General features: G+C 33.0%; 1 protein-coding gene across 2 annotated transcripts; it reads right to left on the reverse strand.

Moving 5' to 3' along the window:
• Positions 1-6,706: 6,706 nt before the first annotated feature.
• On the reverse strand, positions 6,707-13,471 carry LOC111909768 (paired amphipathic helix protein Sin3-like 3). 2 transcript variants are annotated; one of them, XM_023905543.3, is made up of 22 exons: positions 13,139-13,471; positions 12,979-13,048; positions 12,814-12,886; positions 12,263-12,418; positions 11,999-12,182; positions 11,821-11,919; positions 11,556-11,729; positions 11,209-11,458; positions 10,979-11,115; positions 10,818-10,893; positions 10,581-10,720; positions 10,329-10,483; positions 10,124-10,251; positions 9,786-10,040; positions 8,397-9,172; positions 8,223-8,317; positions 7,998-8,136; positions 7,746-7,898; positions 7,497-7,660; positions 7,303-7,414; positions 7,054-7,232; positions 6,707-6,896 (listed from the first exon to the last, which is right to left on the reverse strand). In XM_023905543.3, the coding sequence occupies exons 3-21, from the start codon at positions 12,882-12,884 to the stop codon at positions 7,086-7,088; spliced, it is 3,411 nt and encodes a 1,136-aa protein (XP_023761311.1). In that variant the 5' UTR covers positions 12,885-12,886; positions 12,979-13,048; positions 13,139-13,471; the 3' UTR covers positions 6,707-6,896; positions 7,054-7,085. The 2 variants fall into 2 exon arrangements, with proteins under 2 accessions (XP_023761311.1, XP_042756765.1); XM_042900831.2 differs by having other exon boundaries at positions 12,814-12,901.
• Positions 13,472-18,900: the final 5,429 nt, after the last annotated feature.

Raw genomic sequence — 18,900 nt, forward strand, 5'->3', positions numbered from 1 at the left:
TGTACATCACTACATCAAGGTGGTAAAATTGGTTTTAGTTGTGGTCCCCACTTGATTTATATTAGAAAAAAAAAATGTTGTTTTCGGCCCACTCGATTTCTCGCTTTTCTATGGGTTTGTTCATTGTTGGAGTCCGGTTCAACTTTTGAACCACACCTGCGGTCTGCCATTTTTACTTCCATTTTTAGTTTAAATTAACTTATTATAGAACAACATTAAAGTTTTTAAAGCTGCTAGCATTCTAATTTTTATATCTCCAATTCATGTTCAAAAGTATCAAATAATTTACATACTTATCAGATATGGATGATGAATCCTTATGGGTTTTCTGTTTTTTATCCATTTTCTTTTTCCATTCTCATGATTTACTACACATATAAGTTATGGTATGTTTTAAGCATACTTAACCACGTATGGCATCAAACCGGTCAATGCTTTCTTTATTCAAACTTGTAGCTCATCATACATATTAAAAATAAAAAATAAAAAAACATGTAAGTAGTTTTAAAAGATTGATTAAAAAATGATTTTTTTTAAACTGGTTTCGGTTTAAAACCGTTCGGGTTTTTTTAGGTGAAATTTTTGTTAAAATTTAGTTTTTTTTTAAGAAAACCGTTTTCAAATTTTAAAATAACCAACTCCTAACCATCGGTTTGGTTTTCTTAAACCTAATTCACATCAACACATGTTTGGTTTTTCCTATAGATTAATTAAAAAAAATGTTTCACAATGTGCATCTCTAATTGTGGAGTTTTGTACATCACTACATCAAGGTGGTAAAATTGGTTTTAGTTGTGGTCCTCACTTGATTTATATTAGAAAAAAAACAAATGTTGTTTTTGGCCCACTCGATTTCTCGCTTTCCATGGGTTTGTTCATTGTTGGAGTCCAGTTCTGTTGGAATAGTGTCTAAGACTGCAACTATATTAGGCAAATATTTTACCCGGTTGTGCATGGTCCTTTTGGGTTGCCTTCACCATAGCAACTTGACAGGATGATTTATTATGAGAGAAGAAATATTATTAATATATTATGAGAATAATATAAGGAATAATAATATTATTATTTGATTAATATAAGTCATAAATTAATTAGGAATTAATTTGGTGACTTAAAGAGTTTAATTGAATAAAGGGGCATAAACTATCAATTGTATGATAGTTGTACTTTGAGCTATAAATCCTTTATGTATAAAGGGGGACGGTTTTAAGGACTATGGATAGGCCTTGAAATCGTCCAAAGGCTTATCAATTAGGGTATTGGATTGCTTAGGGCCTAAGTTATCCAATTAGGGTTTAAGGGTGAAACCCTAGGAGCCTCACTAGTATAAATAGACCCTAGGGGTCAAAGGAAATCGGTACCTGTGCTCTAAGAAGAAACCCTGGCCGATTTTGACCCCCTCTCCTCTCTCTCTCTCAAATCATCATCTTACTAGTTGGTGTTTGTAAGCCATTACAGGAGTGACAATTGTGACTCTAAAGCTCCAAGGACAAGAAGATCAAGCAAGTGATTCAAGGTAATCTTCTAATTCTGATTTCATATTGTTATTATACTCTATTAGCCATTAGAAGTCTTGGATTCAATGTATGTTCAATTAGAGAAACCTAGATCCAAGCATTAAGGTTTGCATGTGCACATAGGAATGTTCATATGGCTAAAACCCATCAAGTTCATCTTTTGAACCACACATGCGGGCTTTTCCGTGGGTTTGTTGATTGTTGGAGTCCAGTTCATCTTTTGAACCACACATGTGGCCTGCCACTTTTACTTTCATTTTTAGTTTAAATTAACATATTATAGAACAACATTAATGTTTTTAAAACTGCTAGCATCCTAATTTTTATATCTCCAATTCAAGTTCAAACAGTATCAAATAATTTACATACTTACCAGATATGGATGATGAATCCTTATGGGTTTTCTGTTTTTTATCCATTTTCTTTTTCCATTCTCATGATTTACTACACATATAAGTTATGGTATGTTTTAAGCATACTTAACCAGGTATGGCATCAAACCGGTCAATGCTTTCTTTCTTCAAACTTGTAGCTCATCATGCATATTAAAAATAAAAAATAAAAAAAAACATGTAAGTAGTTTTAAAAGATTGATTAAAAAAATGATTTTTTTAAACTTGTTTCAGTTTAAAACCGTTCGGGTTTTTTTAGGTGAAATTTGGTTAAAATTTAGTTTTTCTTTTAAGAAAACCGTTTTCAAATTTTGAAATAATCAACTCCTAACCATCGGTTTGGTTTTCTTAAACCTAGTTCACAACAACACATGTTTGGTTTTTACTATAGATTAATTAAAAATAAAAGTTTCACAATGTGCATCTCTAATTGTGGAGTTTTGTACATCACTACATCAGGGTGGTAAAATTCGTTTTAGTTGTGGTCCCCACTTGATTTATATTAGAAAAAAAACAAATGTTGTTTTTGGCCCACTCGATTTCTCGCTTTTCTATGGGTTTGTTCATTGTTCGAGTCCAGTTCATCTTTTGAATCACACATGCGGCCTGCCACTTTTACTTCTATTTTTAGTTTAAAATAACTTATTATAGAAAAACATTAAAGTTTTTAAAACTGCTAGCATCCTAATTTTTATATCTCCAATTGAAGTTCAAAAAGTATCAAATAATTTACATACTTACCAGATATGGATGATGAATCCTTACGGGTTTTCTGCTTTTTATCCATTTTCTTTTTCCTTTCTCATGATTTACTACACATATAAGTTATGGTATGTTTTAAGCATACTTAACCAGGAATGGTATCAAACCGGTCAATGTTTTCTTTCTTTAAACTTGTAGCTCATCATACATATTAAAAATAAAAAATAAAAAAAAAACATGTAAGTAGTTTTAAAAGATCGATTAAAAAAATGATTTTTTTTAAACCGGTTTCTATTTAAAACCGTTCGGGTTGTATAGGTGAATTTTTTTAAAATTTAGTTGTTTTTTAAGAAAACTGTTTTCAAATTTTAAAATAACCAACTCCTAACCATCGGTTTGGTTTTCTTAAACCTAGTTCACAACAATACAAGTTTGGTTTTTCCTATAGATTAATTAAAAAAAAGTTTCACAACGTGCATCTCTAATTGTGGAGTTTTTTACATCACTACATCAAGGTGGTAAAATTGGTTTTAGTTGTGGTCCCCACTTGATTTATATTAGAAAAAAAAAATGTTGTTTTCGGCCCACTCGATTTCTCGCTTTTCTATGGGTTTGTTCATTGTTGGAGTCCGGTTCAACTTTTGAACCACACCTGCGGTCTGCCATTTTTACTTCCATTTTTAGTTTAAATTAACTTATTATAGAACAACATTAAAGTTTTTAAAGCTGCTAGCATTCTAATTTTTATATCTCCAATTCATGTTCAAAAGTATCAAATAATTTACATACTTATCAGATATGGATGATGAATCCTTATGGGTTTTCTGTTTTTTATCCATTTTCTTTTTCCATTCTCATGATTTACTACACATATAAGTTATGGTATGTTTTAAGCATACTTAACCAGGTATGCTATCAAACCGGTCAATGTTTTTTTTCTTTAAACTTGTAGCTCATCATACATATTAAAAATAAAAAATAAAAAAACACATGTAAGTAGTTTTAAAAGATCGATTAAAAAAATGATTTTTTAAACCGGATTCTATTTAAAACCGTTCGGGTTTTTTAGGTGAATTTATTTTAAAATTTAGTTTTTTTTAAGAAAACTGTTTTCAAATTTTAAAATAACCAACTCCTAACCATCGGTTTGGTTTTCTTAAACCTAGTTCACAACAATACAAGTTTGGTTTTTCCTATAGATTAATTAAAAAAAAGTTTCACAACGTGCATCTCTAATTGTGGAGTTTTGTACATCACTACATCAAGGTGGTAAAATTGGTTTTAGTTGTGGTCCCCACTTGATTTATATTAGAAAAAAAAAATGTTGTTTTCGGCCCACTCGATTTCTCGCTTTTCTATGGGTTTGTTCATTGTTGGAGTCCGGTTCAACTTTTGAACCACACCTGCGGTCTGCCATTTTTACTTCCATTTTTGGTTTAAATTAACTTATTATAGAACAACATTAAAGTTTTTAAAGCTGCTAGCATTCTAATTTTTATATCTCCAATTCATGTTCAAAAGTATCAAATAATTTACATACTTATCAGATATGGATGATGAATCCTTATGGGTTTTCTGTTTTTTATCCATTTTCTTTTTCCATTCTCATGATTTACTACACATATAAGTTATGGTATGTTTTAAGCATACTTAACCACGTATGGCATCAAACCGGTCAATGCTTTCTTTCTTCAAACTTGTAGCTCATCATACATATTAAAAATAAAAAATAAAAAAACATGTAAGTAGTTTTAAAAGATTGATTAAAAAATGATTTTTTTTAAACTGGTTTCGGTTTAAAACCGTTCGGGTTTTTTTAGGTGAAATTTTTGTTAAAATTTAGTTTTTTTTTTAAGAAAACCGTTTTCAAATTTTAAAATAACTAACTCCTAACCATCGGTTTGGTTTTCTTAAACCTAGTTCACATCAACACATGTTTGGTTTTTCCTATAGATTAATTAAAAAAAAATGTTTCACAATGTGCATCTCTAATTGTGGAGTTTTGTACATCACTACATCAAGGTGGTAAAATTGGTTTTAGTTGTGGTCCTCACTTGATTTATATTAGAAAAAAACAAATGTTGTTTTTGGCCCACTCGATTTCTCGCTTTTCCATGGGTTTGTTCATTGTTGGAGTCCAGTTCTGTTGGAATAGTGTCTAAGACTGCAACTATATTAGGCAAGTATTTTACCCGGTTGTGCATGGTCCTTTTGGGTTGCCTTCACCATAGCAACTTGACAGGATGATTTATTATGAGAGAAGAAATATTATTAATATATTATGAGAATAATATAAGGAATAATAATATTATTATTTGATTAATATAAGTCATAAATTAATTAGAAATTAATTTGGTGACTTAAAGAGTTTAATTGAATAAAGGGGCATAAACTATCAATTGTATGATAGTTGTACTTTGAGCTATAAATCCTTTATGTATAAAGGGGGACGGTTTTAAGGACTATGGATAGGCCTTGAAATCGTCCAAAGGCTTATCAATTAGGGTATTGGATTGCTTAGGGCCTAAGTTATCCAATTAGGGTTTAAGGGTGAAACCCTAGGAGCCTCACTAGTATAAATAGACCCTAGGGGTCAAAGGAAATCGGTACCTGTGCTCTAAGAAGAAACCCTGGCCGATTTTGATCCCCTCTCCTCTCTCTCTCTTAAATCATCATCTTACTAGTTGGTGTTTGTAAGCCATTACAGGAGTGACAATTGTGACTCTAAAGCTCCAAGGACAAGAAGATCAAGCAAGTGATTCAAGGTAATCTTCTAATTCTGATTTCATATTGTTATTATACTCTATTAGCCATTAGATGTCTTGGATTCAATGTATGTTCAATTAGAGAAACCTAGATCCAAGCATTAAGGTTTGCATGTGCACATAGGAATGTTCATATGGCTAAAACCCATCAAGTTTATCTTTTGAACCACACATACGGGCTTTTCCATGGGTTTGTTGATTGTTGAAGTCCAGTTCATCTTTTGAACCACACATGTGGCCTGCCACTTTTACTTTCATTTTTAGTTTAAATTAACATATTATAGAACAACATTAAAGTTTTTAAAACTGCTAGCATCCTAATTTTTATATCTCCAATTCAAGTTCAAATAGTATCAAATAATTTACATACTTACCAGATATGGATGATGAATCCTTATGGGTTTTCTGTTTTTTATCCGTTTTCTTTTTCCATTCTCATGATTTACTACACATATAAGTTATGGTATGTTTTAAGCATACTTAACCACGAATGGTATCAAACCGGTCAAATAAAATTAAATTGAATGGTAAAAAATATATTAGGAATATATCAAATAAAATTAAATTGAATGGTAAAAAAATGACACGTATCAGAATTTAAGTGGGTAGGAATATTTATATGCATAAAAAGTAAGAGGCAAATTAATTTCGCGAAAAACAAAACTATCAATTTTTCCGTGTTTAGTTTTTGAGAAATTAAAAATCCTCCTACATTTTAGTCCTAATTATCTTCCTACCCAATCAAATGTTAACATGTGTCTCATTTAATGACACATTTAATTAAATTGATAATATTTTAGTCCACTTGTCACCATTTAATGTGGGTAGGAGAATAGTAAGACTTAAATGTAGGAAGATATTTAATTTCTCTTAGTTTTTTGGTTTTATTTCTATTTTTAGGTTTATTCATAAACCATAATGTAATTAACAAAACATTAATAATAAATACTTTACTATAAATAATGCACAAGGACGCAAATGCATGTACATTAATTTAATTTTGAATGAAACCCGCCGCATGTCAATTAGTTTAATTAGTCTCTGAGTTTATACATAAATGACATTGTTTATGGCATTTTGTTCGGTTTGATTTTTTATATTTTATATTTAGACTACAACAAACCGAGCCTAAAAATCGATTTTTATATAAACCAAAAATCAAATCCTAGACTTTTCCAATCGGTTCTTTTTTTTTTTTTTTTTTTTTTTGCACGTCTATTAGTTATCATCTTTTAAAAGACAAACATTATCAATAAGCCTTTTATACCCAGTTTAAAAATTGCTTTTTTTGGTAATAGTCATCTCAAAGCGCTATTGCAGTAAATGAAGATGACACTTAAAGAACTCAATTACCTTTTTCTATAGCAAGTTCCATAAACAAATCAAAAATCAAAAATCAAAAACTAACTAGAGAAACCGACTCTTATTAAGTTTTTATTATCTGAATGCTTAAACTAAGTAAGCTGATGCAGATATATTCCACCTTGTAATTTGACTTCAAATCTTGCGCAATACAATACCTACATAAAATATGAATATGTTTTAGAAGATCACAAGAACGCATCCCTGAGTATAATCGATTTATGCAATTTTGGTCCCAACTTTTTTCTTTTATTTAAAGCTACAGATATTTTTTTTTTTAAAAAGATGGTTAGGCTAGTTAATTATGTGAAATACCTCAAATCATTATGTGTGTGTCATGTTGATGTTCATCGAATCCTAGACTGCAGAACCTTCCGGAACTTCTGTACTTGGTCAGAAAGGTTGACTTGTTGATTCAACGATATACTTTGACTGTTGACCTTTTTTCTGCCCTTACGCACCATCGAGTCTTCTGTATCTAAAACATAAGATATCTGCCACACACAACCCTCACAAGTCAACAATTAAAAAAAAATTAAAAATTAAAAAATTAAAAAGGATTACTTTATATGTGACGCAATTTATCTTGCATTCCATTCTGTTTACTATTCGAAGACCCTCCATTGCATGCATCATTGCTAAATCTTCATCTTCACAAGCATATTTTCTTTTGTTTCTGCATTGACAAGATTAATTTAGAGTATTTATTTAGTATTCCTTTTTATTTTACTTAATAAATGATCGATATTTTAATTTACCTCTTTAGAAATATCCCGGGCTTCTTTTTCCCTTGAGTGGTTGGAATTGGAAAGGGTGTAAAATTTGGGTCGATTGAAAAAGCTGGTGGTTCTGATGTCTCATATACAGTGTCCATTACCCAAATTGCTAATTGGGTTTGTTTATTTGTTTCTGGTATAAGTGACTGAAAATAAACAAAATTTGATGGGGTAAAACTAAAAAAAAAAAAAGATATAAAAAGGGAAGAGTAAGTAGTAAGTAGTAGTTACATGCTGAAATCTATAAATGTTGTCATCATTAACAATAACTCTGGCATTTGCGTTATAAAGTTCATCTATGAATCTTTCAGGTTTTCTCATATTTTCATATGCATGGAGATGGAGAAGCTTGTTGTCAACTTCATCACCCGCGATTGCCAGCACCTGTGGAGGGTATTAATATTATGGGCATAAAATTCAGAGTTATATTTTTATTTTTCTAATGATGGTTTTAAATTAAATTAGGATAAAGAGAAAAGTGACCTGTTTAGAAAGCTTGTAGATTAGCTTGTCTAGTGTGAAGACAGGGAATGCCCAAGTGCCAAGAACAGTTCGACATTCATCTTCATATTTTGCACTATCAATACCACCTCCTAGAAAACTGTAAAGTAAATCCAAGAATCTGAAACCAAAAAAAAAAAGTTAAAATAATTATTGAACAAAAATAATTGAGTGAATTATAGAGCTATTTTAGAGTAGCCATGACACCTAGCATATGAATCATTAGGTGTCTTGTCACTTGAACCCCTCCATTTATCATTAGCAGACTTTTCTTTTGCTTCCTCTAGTCTCGAGTACAACGTCTGTAAATTAAATAAAAAATTATATAAAAATCGGTAGCTTTTGTAACTTTGTATTTGGTAACAACAATGAGGGTCATACTTGATGGAGTCTGAAGAAAACATAGAAGGAATCACTTCCATAGAAAACCCGAGGACCGTTTGTGACAATACGCGATACTTCAGGGACGTACTTTGCAAGCGGCTTCACTGTATCCAAAAAAAGCTCTGAAAACGGTAAAAGGGTTTCATTTTCATCTCCTTCTTCACCTTCACTCTCGTCCTTGTCAGCATGATCTTCATGGGACGCACCCGCCACGTCAGCAGTTTCACTACCTGATCCATCACCATTCTCACTGTCACAAGAGGACCTATGTGCACTTTCCTCACCTTCAACTTCATCATCTTCTCGGAACCTATTATTATTATTAGTAGTAGTAGTAGTAGTAGTCTCTCTAAATGCTGCAAAATTATCCTCTTCAAAATCTCCATTAGGGGATAATTCACCCTCTTCTTTCTCAACTTTATGGTGTCCATTAACACTTGTGGTGGTATTTACATTTTTGCCCTCACTTTGCCTTTTACTGGTTTTGGCAACATCTTGATTGCCATTTGTGGATTGAGGAGGGCGAGGGGGGACATTAAACATGGGCTCCACAAAAGTGGTCCAGATCTTCATGACCTTATTGAATTGTTCAGGGGTAGAATTTTGTGGAATATAATATTTCATGAGCTGATATAAGTCTTCATGGACATCCAAATCACAATACTTGAATTCTTGATGTGGTGTACTGTTTTGTCTTTTCATAGTAAAATGCTGATAGATGTTTTCGTTTCTACACTTCTCTTCACTTATTTCCTTGATTTCTGCCAATAATGCTGCAATATAAAATATAGAGTAAATAACAGTTTTGGTACCTGAGTATAGTTTATTTTGCAATTTTAGTCCCAATAACTTTTTCTCGAAATTTTGGTGCTTATTTGAGGTTTTTGGTCCCTGAGTATAGCTGATTTTTGCAATTTTCGTCCCAAAAACATTACAAAAACCTCGAATAAGGACCAAAACTGCAAGAATCAGCTATACTCAGAGACCAAATATATAATTTACTATAAAATAAACAATGAATTATCAGTTTTGGTCCCTGAGGATAGTAACCTCAAATAAGGACCAAAACTGCAAGAATGAGCTATACTCTGGGACCAAAAACATAATTTACTGTAAAATGAAACATGAATTATCAATTTTGGTCACTGAGTATAGTTTTCTTTTCAATTTTAGTCCCAATAACTTTCTCTTGCAATTTTGGTGCTTATTTGAGGTTTTTGTAACGTTTTTGGTCCCTGAGTATAGCTGATTTTTGCAATTTCCATCCCAAAAACATTACAAAAACCTCAAATAAGGACCAAAACTGCAAGAATGAGCTATACTCAGGGACCAAAAACGTAATTTACTGTAAAATGAAACATGAATTATTAGACAGTTTCAGTTTACCTTTAGCACTCAAACTCTTTGAATCCTGCTGTTTAAAATAGAAGCTGCGATGATCAAGTGACTTATGATAGTTTTTAGCATAAATTTCTGCCCAAACTTTATTAAAATCAGAACGACACCTGGCCCACTCCTCTTGTTTCTGTTTCAACCGAGTTAACACTACTGGTAAAGCAAGAGATGCATTCTTCTTTAATACATCCATCACATCAAGTCCATTATCTCCATATAAGCGTTCAATGCACCTCAAATTCAAAGCTGAGTAACAAAAAAATATATATATATATATCATCAAGAAAAAAGAAAATTGAATTTCTATTAAGTTTATATAAGTTTCTCACATGTAAAATGATCTTCAACACGAACCAAGCTTTCTGTTTTGATTGAATTATCATTAATTTTATCCAAAAGTTCTTCCACACGTTTGGCTGTTACATTCACTGATTCCAATAACATGTCCAATTCAAACCTGACATAAAAGGTATCCATGAAGGTTTTACAGAAGGAAAATTAATAAACTTTTATTTATTAATTTTATCTATCTACCTGTCATCTTCACAACGAAATAAGCTCTCTTCATACTGGTTTTTACGCATGTGTTTAAAAGAGTAATCTTCGCTTCCAGATGTAACAGACACCCAATGATCATTCAACACCTCATCACCTATTGTTGTTCTTTGACTTACTGAAGGAATTGGATACTGTATTGAAAACATCCATTGACAAATAATAAAAACCAATTATAAAATAAAGTTGAGATATAACTGAGTAAACGTACAAGATGTAAGAATTAACTACATTCTTTGGTAGAAGCCGATAACTTGGAGTGCAACGTTCACAGTCAGAAAGGTCAAGTTCATGAATTGGCTTTGCTTGATACTCATCCTTGTTTGGAAGTAAAGATGGCTTAGATTCAGATACATTTTTATCCTCATCATCTGCCAAAAAAAAAAAAAAAAAAAAGTTTATAATCTCAAATGTTAACAGATGCTTATAGTATGCAAATCAAAAGGAACTTTTTTTATTGATGATTACCAGTCCTCTCATTCCGGTCAATGAACACGTTGACTTCTTCCATAAGATCTGGATGAGCTCCAAGTAGATTATTCACCTAAGGGAAAATAAATGTTTTATTTAAAAACCAAATAATAATCTTAATGATGATTAAAAAAAGGGGGGACACAACACAAGTTTACCAGAGATTGCAGCTGTGGTCGAGTGATATTTTCTGTGCAATAATGCACAATGCACTTCAAAAAAGCTTGATAATCATCTGAGTTGTGTAATCTTTCTTTCACCTTTTCACGAAGACTAATCATTTGATCACGCATATCTGTGCAATATCAACTTAAATTAGGTCAAGAAATGGAAAAATATAAATTGTTATAAAGAAGTTTTAATCTTGTTTTGAATTAGGAGATGATACCTTGTTGAAATAGTTCAGTAACAGAGTCTTCAAGTGCATTAGTAGATTTACGTTTTTGGGCAAGACGATTTGACCCCTGATGATGATTAGAATCTCTATCTTGTGAATGGTGTTCTCTTTCTTCCCTTTTCACTTTTTCTCTATCACCATGTCTCTTATGCTCCTTCTCAGCTTTTATAAACTTTTCCTCATGATGAGGATCCGCCATGTCAGCGCTGACCTCACGTTCAGCATGACAAGCAACACCTTTCTGAAAATTGGTTCACATTCAGAAGACATATACATGCAGATAACCATGCAAATTGTAGGCCATATGAGTAAAGATGAGTCAAGCGATTGGAAACTACCTTTTCAGAAGGTGGAGGTCTTATTCTGCCAATTGGTGAGCTCCTATCTTCAGGGTGAGGTTTATGGTTCCTACTGGAGTGAACATACTGATTGGATGTTGCTGCTGAAGAATCAGGTAAGAAATTGGTGAACTCCTTGAGAAGGTCTGGCTGATTATGAAGAAGAGCAGCAACCTGAAGGAAGAAGATAAATGATTGAAGAAATTAAGAATGATACAGGAAGAGTAAAGTGAAGACAAATAAACAATAGTCTTAAATAGCAAACCTCTTGGTGGACCTCTTTAATGGGTTTGTTTTCCTTTCTGTACATATTCAAAATATCAAGAAAAGATTTGTACACACGATCGTCTCCTTGAAATCTCATCTGCAAGCAAGAAACCATGTTAGATGAAATTTTGAAAAGGAAAGCTATTAGGAACACAATCCTGTGATGTTATTATTACCTTAATTTTGTTTACAAATTGAATGGCTTCTTCAAACTCCACAGGCTTCTTAGCATGTGGTTCATCCTCTTCTGAGAGGGTGATTTCAAATCCCTTTGGGAGAAAAGTGTTAAAACCCAATATTAGTTTTCGGTGTCCTTTGAACAGTTCCTTCACCCTAGCTATGACCCCTGTGGTGTCAACCCTACATAAACATAATGATCATGACAAGTATCCACATAATGAGAACACGGAAAGGTGGAGGAAGCAACAGTTTAGCCAAACCTTTGTGCTTTGAAATCTTTCATTATATCAAGAAACTCGGAATATTTCTCCTTTTTGTCAAGAAACATATCTTTGACATCCTTGAGATACATAAGGGCATCATTAGTTGTCAACTTTTGTCCACTCCCTCCATTCATCATTTGGAGCTGCCCAGACCTTCATTCCAGAAGATCAGATGAATAAATCAAACCATTCATTCAACAGACATACCTCTCATATTTAACCCTAAACTTGAAGAATTAAATGCCATAAACATATCTTCAGGAATTAAGCATTGACAAAGACCTTACCTTTTTGTTTCAACCCTAAGTGATTACTTCAATTGTGTAGCGAAGTTCAAAGATATCTACTGATATTGACTATAAGAAAGAATTACTGATCGAAACTTTTACCATTAAGAAATTAAATTTGAAATACAAACTACAGACCACAATAATACTATCAAAAAGTACATCAGAAACCCCCACAGAGACTTCATAATCAAACTTTCTTCCACACAATGTATCTCTAAAGTCAAATAATGTAAAGCGTAATCAAAATTTAAGACTTACGATTCTGAATTGATAGGCGGTTTGAGTTGAAAAGCACTCCCGGAAAAATCGTCGTCTCTAGACCTCTTCATCCCTGTAAAACATAACTCTTTCGAAATTCAGTAATAATTAAACTTTCCTAAACACTCATAATCCTTCAATTGACAATTAAAATCACCAAATTACCGATCTACAATCAACGCATATTAACAACAATTGACCCCTCTCTACAGATCACCATCAACAATTCCTCATTCTGTAAAACATAATTTAGCATTAAACCTTGAATTCGAAGAAAAGCATCTAACAATGCGAACAATTACAAAATTAATCAACGATAAATAACCTCGCTGTAATCACCAAAAAGATCGTCTATTTTCTTCAACTTTACTTCAATTTCACCGTTGATACTTTCAAATTTTAGTCATACACATGTGTGTCTATCTACACTCTCTGGTCTCTGTGATTGTGTGTGTTATCAAACCACAAACTCTGTGATTGAATGCAGATACTGAATCTAAAAACCTGTAGATAGAATTTAGAGAGAGCTGGTTGTATGTATCTATAGGCTATACATATTATAAAAGGTGTATGTATATATTAACACACAGTTTAGCGTGTTTGTGCGTATACCAGAGAAGAAAACGGGAGAAGAGAGCAAGGGTCTAGACTGTAGAGATGGTCATGGTCCTGTTGAAATCTTTTGTTATTGTGAACTGGGTGACCGGGAACCGATGACTGCCGGTTACTCGGTGCTGTGCTTAAGTGAATCTTAGGGCCAAGTGGAACAAGGGTAAAATTGTCTTTTAAAAAGAGAGGGTTTTATTGAAAAGTAATACAGAATCAAAAAGGATTTGGGGTTAAGTCCGGTGGGTTTGACCGAAGTCAAAAGGGTCACCTTTGATTTTGGTGAAGTTTGCGGATGAGTTACTTGTAGCGAGTACTAGGGTTTTGAATGTTTTTTCAGTGTTATAATTAAATGGTGGATAAATAATGGTTTTGATACTTAATTTTGAATCTAAGACTATACTTAATCTTGAATCTAATACGGATCGGGTCAAGTCCTCCACCCACCAACCAACCTTATGGATCGACCAACGTGGGTATGGTGGCACCCGATTTGCATGCAAATTAAACTGTTATTGGGTCGAAGACATGATATCCTCCGTTTTTCAGTGCATGAAGAGAGAAAGGAGAAAATCATGCATAAATTTTGGAGAAATTTTAACAATTAGTATCAAAGTAGTTTACCATTTTCCTGTCACATTTGGCATGCCAAAAGCGCATTAGCCAAATGCTCTAGCCTTAACCTAAAAGCTTCATTGTGTTCTCCGACGCGTCTTTTAAGTCTTCAGTATTCAAGTCGTATTTAACAATTTTCATTTTGCATTGAGTATACTCTAAGTTCCATAAACCAATATCTTCTTTTTTTTTCCATGTTCTCTAAGATTAATTAGTTTTTAATTACCATTCCTATATATTTGTAAGTTCCTTTTGGAGTGATACTAAGCATAAAATTGCTCTATACACGTCTCTCTCTTCTCATGAATTTCTTAGTGGTTAACCATATCGCATATGGTCTTTATCAATTTGTGGTTTCATTGATTCCTCAACATGCCTCCCAAAACATGTGCCACCCACTCGAAGAATTTTTGGCTCCGATGGTAGAAAACATCTTCAATCTCATATCCTTCACCTTCCTCAACACCGATAAATCTTAACCACTCAACCTACATCTCAATCCCAACTCGACATCATAGAACATGGGGTGCACCATATATTTAAAAAAAAAAAAAAAAAACAAAAAAAACAAACTACTTTGTTAAAATTGTAAGGAGAAAACGAGGGTTAGCATATGATACCCTATCAACCAAGTAGCTATGCCTATGAGTCAAACCCGACATACAACCATCATCCTCCAAAAAACAGCCTAAAAAGTACAAACTCAATCACAAATGTAACTCCCACATGACCCACCCACTACCTATGACAAATAAATGACATCCTCATAATTATTAAAATCGATCCTGACAACAAGTTTTGCTTTCTTTCCCCCAAATACCTTACTACTATGTGTCTTGTCCCTTAAAGCACTCTACATCAATTGTCATATTAATGGCCATCTAGTTAATGTCATTATTAATTCAAGATTTAAAAATATAACATCATTTAATCATGATATAAAAAACATCATTCAATCACTTTTGCATCCTTCTTCCACCTTTTGATCATCTTGAGCCTCTCCCTCCCCATGATGGTCGGAAGCGACTCTAACATCTATTGCTAATGTTTTGCCCCTGACATCATACTCCACCTAAAAACACATATTTCACCATACCCTTTTTTGCTCTTCTAGTTAAAGGGGAATAAATTGTTCTCGGTGTTGCATACCTCACATCTCGCGAACCCATACAAGCTAACTTCTTGATATTGCAACTCACCCACCAAGCAAATGGTCAATCGCTCACCTTACGCGGTGGACCCTCCTCATCCCAAGCTTTCATATGTACCATTAAATACCTCCTATAAAAACGTTAAAACCTCCATGCTTACTCTTTTGTTTCACAACCAACCAACAACATCGACCCTTCTTCCCATCCACATACACACACCTTCAATCTATTTTTTATTCACACGCTTACCAATTTTACCCACCCACTTCACTGTTACAATCATGCAATCGTGACCACCATATCCCTCTTATATCCAACTCTTCTATCATGAATGTTTTCCCATCTACCAAAACTAAAAAATAATGGGCCTTTATCACCGAGATGATCAAGAAGGAGATAGTTAAGCATATACATAATCCTTTTTCATCAAACTCCCTACTTGTGAAAAATAAAGATAGTATGTAGTGAAAATTTTGCCCTACATGTGCATTAATGGTGCAGTCCTTTCCCAAGAAGACAATTCCATATTTTAGCAATAATTATGCCCCTGCATATGCATTGCCTCCATTTATATTTAGGAATTATATGTTATTGTCGAGGAGATCAAAGAAATGGAGACAATACTTACTAGGTCATAAATTTTCGTGTTTTTATCGATCAAAGAAGTCTACGAAGTTTATTAACTCAAATTGTCCAATCCTCGGAATACCATTGGTACCCAACATGTATTACCACCGCAGCTAGTCACATAAACGAGTCTTTTATTACCTCACTTATAAAAAGATATTACCTACTTTGTTAACGAATGTGCCATTTTCCAACAAACTAAATACCTCACCCACAAACTATATGGCCTCCTACAACAACTCCCGATTCCAAACCAAGTTTGGAAGAAATATCTATAAACTTCATCACCAATATACTACTTTTAACTGAAAAAAAAATCACAAATTTGGATAATCGTCAGTTGTGTCACCAAACTTGCACACTTTTTAGTTCTACCCTCACCCCCAACTCATTGCATCATCTCTCGCTAACCTGTTTCTCCACCGTATATTTTCCGAAGACATATCCTACTCAAAGCCCATATTTTCCGATTGAGACCCAATATTCCTTAGTCGCTTTTGGAAAGAATTATTTGGTAAACTTGGGACACTACTCTTGCACTTTATCACATATCACCCTTAAATGTACGAGCAAACAAGAGTAATAAATTGTTGTTGACAGTCTTACTTATATTGCTTTACTTATGAAGAACCTCGAAGTGGAGTAAATCCATCTATTGGACGGGGTATCGGTATAACACGAACTACCATAGTGGTATTAAGATGACACCATTTCAATCCTTATACCGCTGACCCGCTCCAGCCAACATATATTACACACTTAGCGGCACTAAAGTAGCTTATGTTGAAACCACATTGGTTGAACACCAATGTCTCGTTGCTTTACTTAAAGAAACATTACGAAAAACACACCCAATGATGACAAATCAAGCTAACAAACATCGAATGGAAAAACAATTAGAGATTGGTGACTTAGTCTATTTTTGTTTATGTGTTTATCACCAAAATATCAATGCAAAAGTAAGACTTCCACAAGCCGAGTAGATGATTATTTGGACCATTCATGGTGCATGAATGCATTAGTAAGTTCACTTATCGCATATATCTTCCATTAAACTCAATAATTCACTCGATCTTCCATGTGTCTCTTTTATGACCTTGTAAGTCCAATCCACGTCGTTGGCGCTACCACTCTTTAATGCCAATATCAATCACCACCCCGTCGAACAACCAAAAAACATACCTAATAGTACTCACATATTGAAACAACATAGAGAAAAAATTTATCAAATGGAAATGTCAATACACCTTAGACCTAGGAAAACCAAAAGGATCATCACAAAAATTGTCTTTGATATTGAGGGCAAACTCCCTCTCGAAACGGAGGGTATTGATATAAATCTGACTATTGGATTAAGTCCCTTGCTCAACAACCTTGTGGATCGACCCATAGAGGTTGGTCGACGCTTTGCTTGCTTTGCAGGTTAAACCACTACCTAGCTCAATACTTTGGGCATGTTCGACACTGAGCGTTTGAGAACTTCTAGCTTCTAGCGTTTGACAAAATGTTTCGTTGTGAACAGAAAGTTTCGTTTGACACTACAAGTTTCTAGCGTTTAGTTTAAACAAAATGCTATAAATCCAAATGTTACATCACGTAGCGTTTAACAAAACGCTACCAACTACAAGTTACAAGCTACAAGCTACTTTTGCCGAACACACCCTTGATCTTCAGCATTTTCCAATGCACAAAGAGAGAAATAGAATAATCCGAAAACTTGGGAGAAATCTTAGCAACCATCGTCAACAAAGTAATTTACCATATTCCTTTGTGGATTTTCTTGTTCCCTAAACTAGCAACTAATTTTTCCTTGGTATCCTTTTGAATATAATGAATATGGTACAATCAAAATCTATACAAAATAAAAAGTAAAATAAAAATTTATTGTTTGTTACAAGAACGAGAAAGCATTCATATATCATCAAGGAGTATTATTGAAAAATATAAGAACTCGTTACTAAATAAGTACTCATCCCTTTAGATGTCGAAAACAATTATTTTTATATAATTTAAGTGAGTTGTTTATAATCATTATTCTTCGGTATAGCATAAATAAGTTATATTTATTTTAATTGATATGCAATAACATCTACTTACCATTTACCAAAGATAGCTACTTGATATTTCTTTTTACCGATACACCTAATAATCACAGCATATCAACAAATATATTCCAAAAATAATAATAATTTCAAACAAATATATGTCACAAAAAATAGTATACAATCGACAATGATATTCAGATCGATTGCATAAACTAAACAACAATTTTAAGTGATTATACTCGATCATACTTCAACATAAAATCGAATTTTTGCACATTAGTTTAATACTTATCAACCAAACCACATTAGAATAGTTAATTTAAATTTTAAAATGCATAAGAAGTGCTCGTTATAATTCCGTTTAATTCAATTAAACTATTTCCTAAATCAACATAAAACTTTCCATCTTAAAATTATTTCCATTTGTGAAATCGAATCCCGTCATGTGCTCAATCAAGAATCAATATAGACATGTTTTCCTATATCAAGGATTATTTTTTCCTTTGTGGAACAACTAGTTTCCGATATCAACGTCCAAGGAGAATTATTTCCTTTGTTGTCCTAATCCGCTTATCATTTTTCAAAACGAAGACCACCATTAATCTTCAAATGTTGCGTCTAAGCCGTATCTAGACTCCAAAAAAATTTGACAATCTTTTTTCTTTTTTTGAAAATTAAGTACAAATATACACATTTGAATGTTCATATGTGTGCATGTATGCACATTTAGTGTTTTTGTAACCTCCAATTTTGGGATGTTTCAATATTCAGGAAGACGGACTTAATTTGATCATGTGAAGATCTCGGGCTTTTACGGTTGAAGTTTGTACCTTAAAGGAATGAGGTTTTAGGTTAAGAATATAAGATTTTAGATATAAGGTTGATTTGGGGTTAGAATGCAATTTGGGCTTAAGTTGATTTGGGCCTTGTTGGACCAGGCCCATCATGACACGACACATAGGCTGTCATGGTGTGATTTTCGTTGCAGTGCAAGCTCATGTGTTTAGGATTTACTTTGTATTTAAGGGCATGATCACTTGGAA

Source organism: Lactuca sativa, chromosome 4 (assembly GCF_002870075.4).
Source record: "Lactuca sativa cultivar Salinas chromosome 4, Lsat_Salinas_v11, whole genome shotgun sequence".
Classification (NCBI taxonomy): domain Eukaryota; kingdom Viridiplantae; phylum Streptophyta; class Magnoliopsida; order Asterales; family Asteraceae; genus Lactuca; species Lactuca sativa.

Excerpts from the sequence above, each read along its gene's own strand:
- LOC111909768 (XM_023905543.3), bottom strand. The coding sequence starts at position 12,884 with ATGAAGAGGTCTAGAGACGACGATTTTTCCGGGAGTGCTTTTCAACTC. Across the intron at positions 10,041-10,123 it reads TGTTGAAGATCATTTTACAT|CTTTGAATTTGAGGTGCATT; the intron begins GTGAGAAACTTA and ends TTTGTTACTCAG. Across the intron at positions 7,233-7,302 it reads TAAATTGCGTCACATATAAA|ATATCTTATGTTTTAGATAC; the intron begins GTAATCCTTTTT and ends TGTGTGTGGCAG.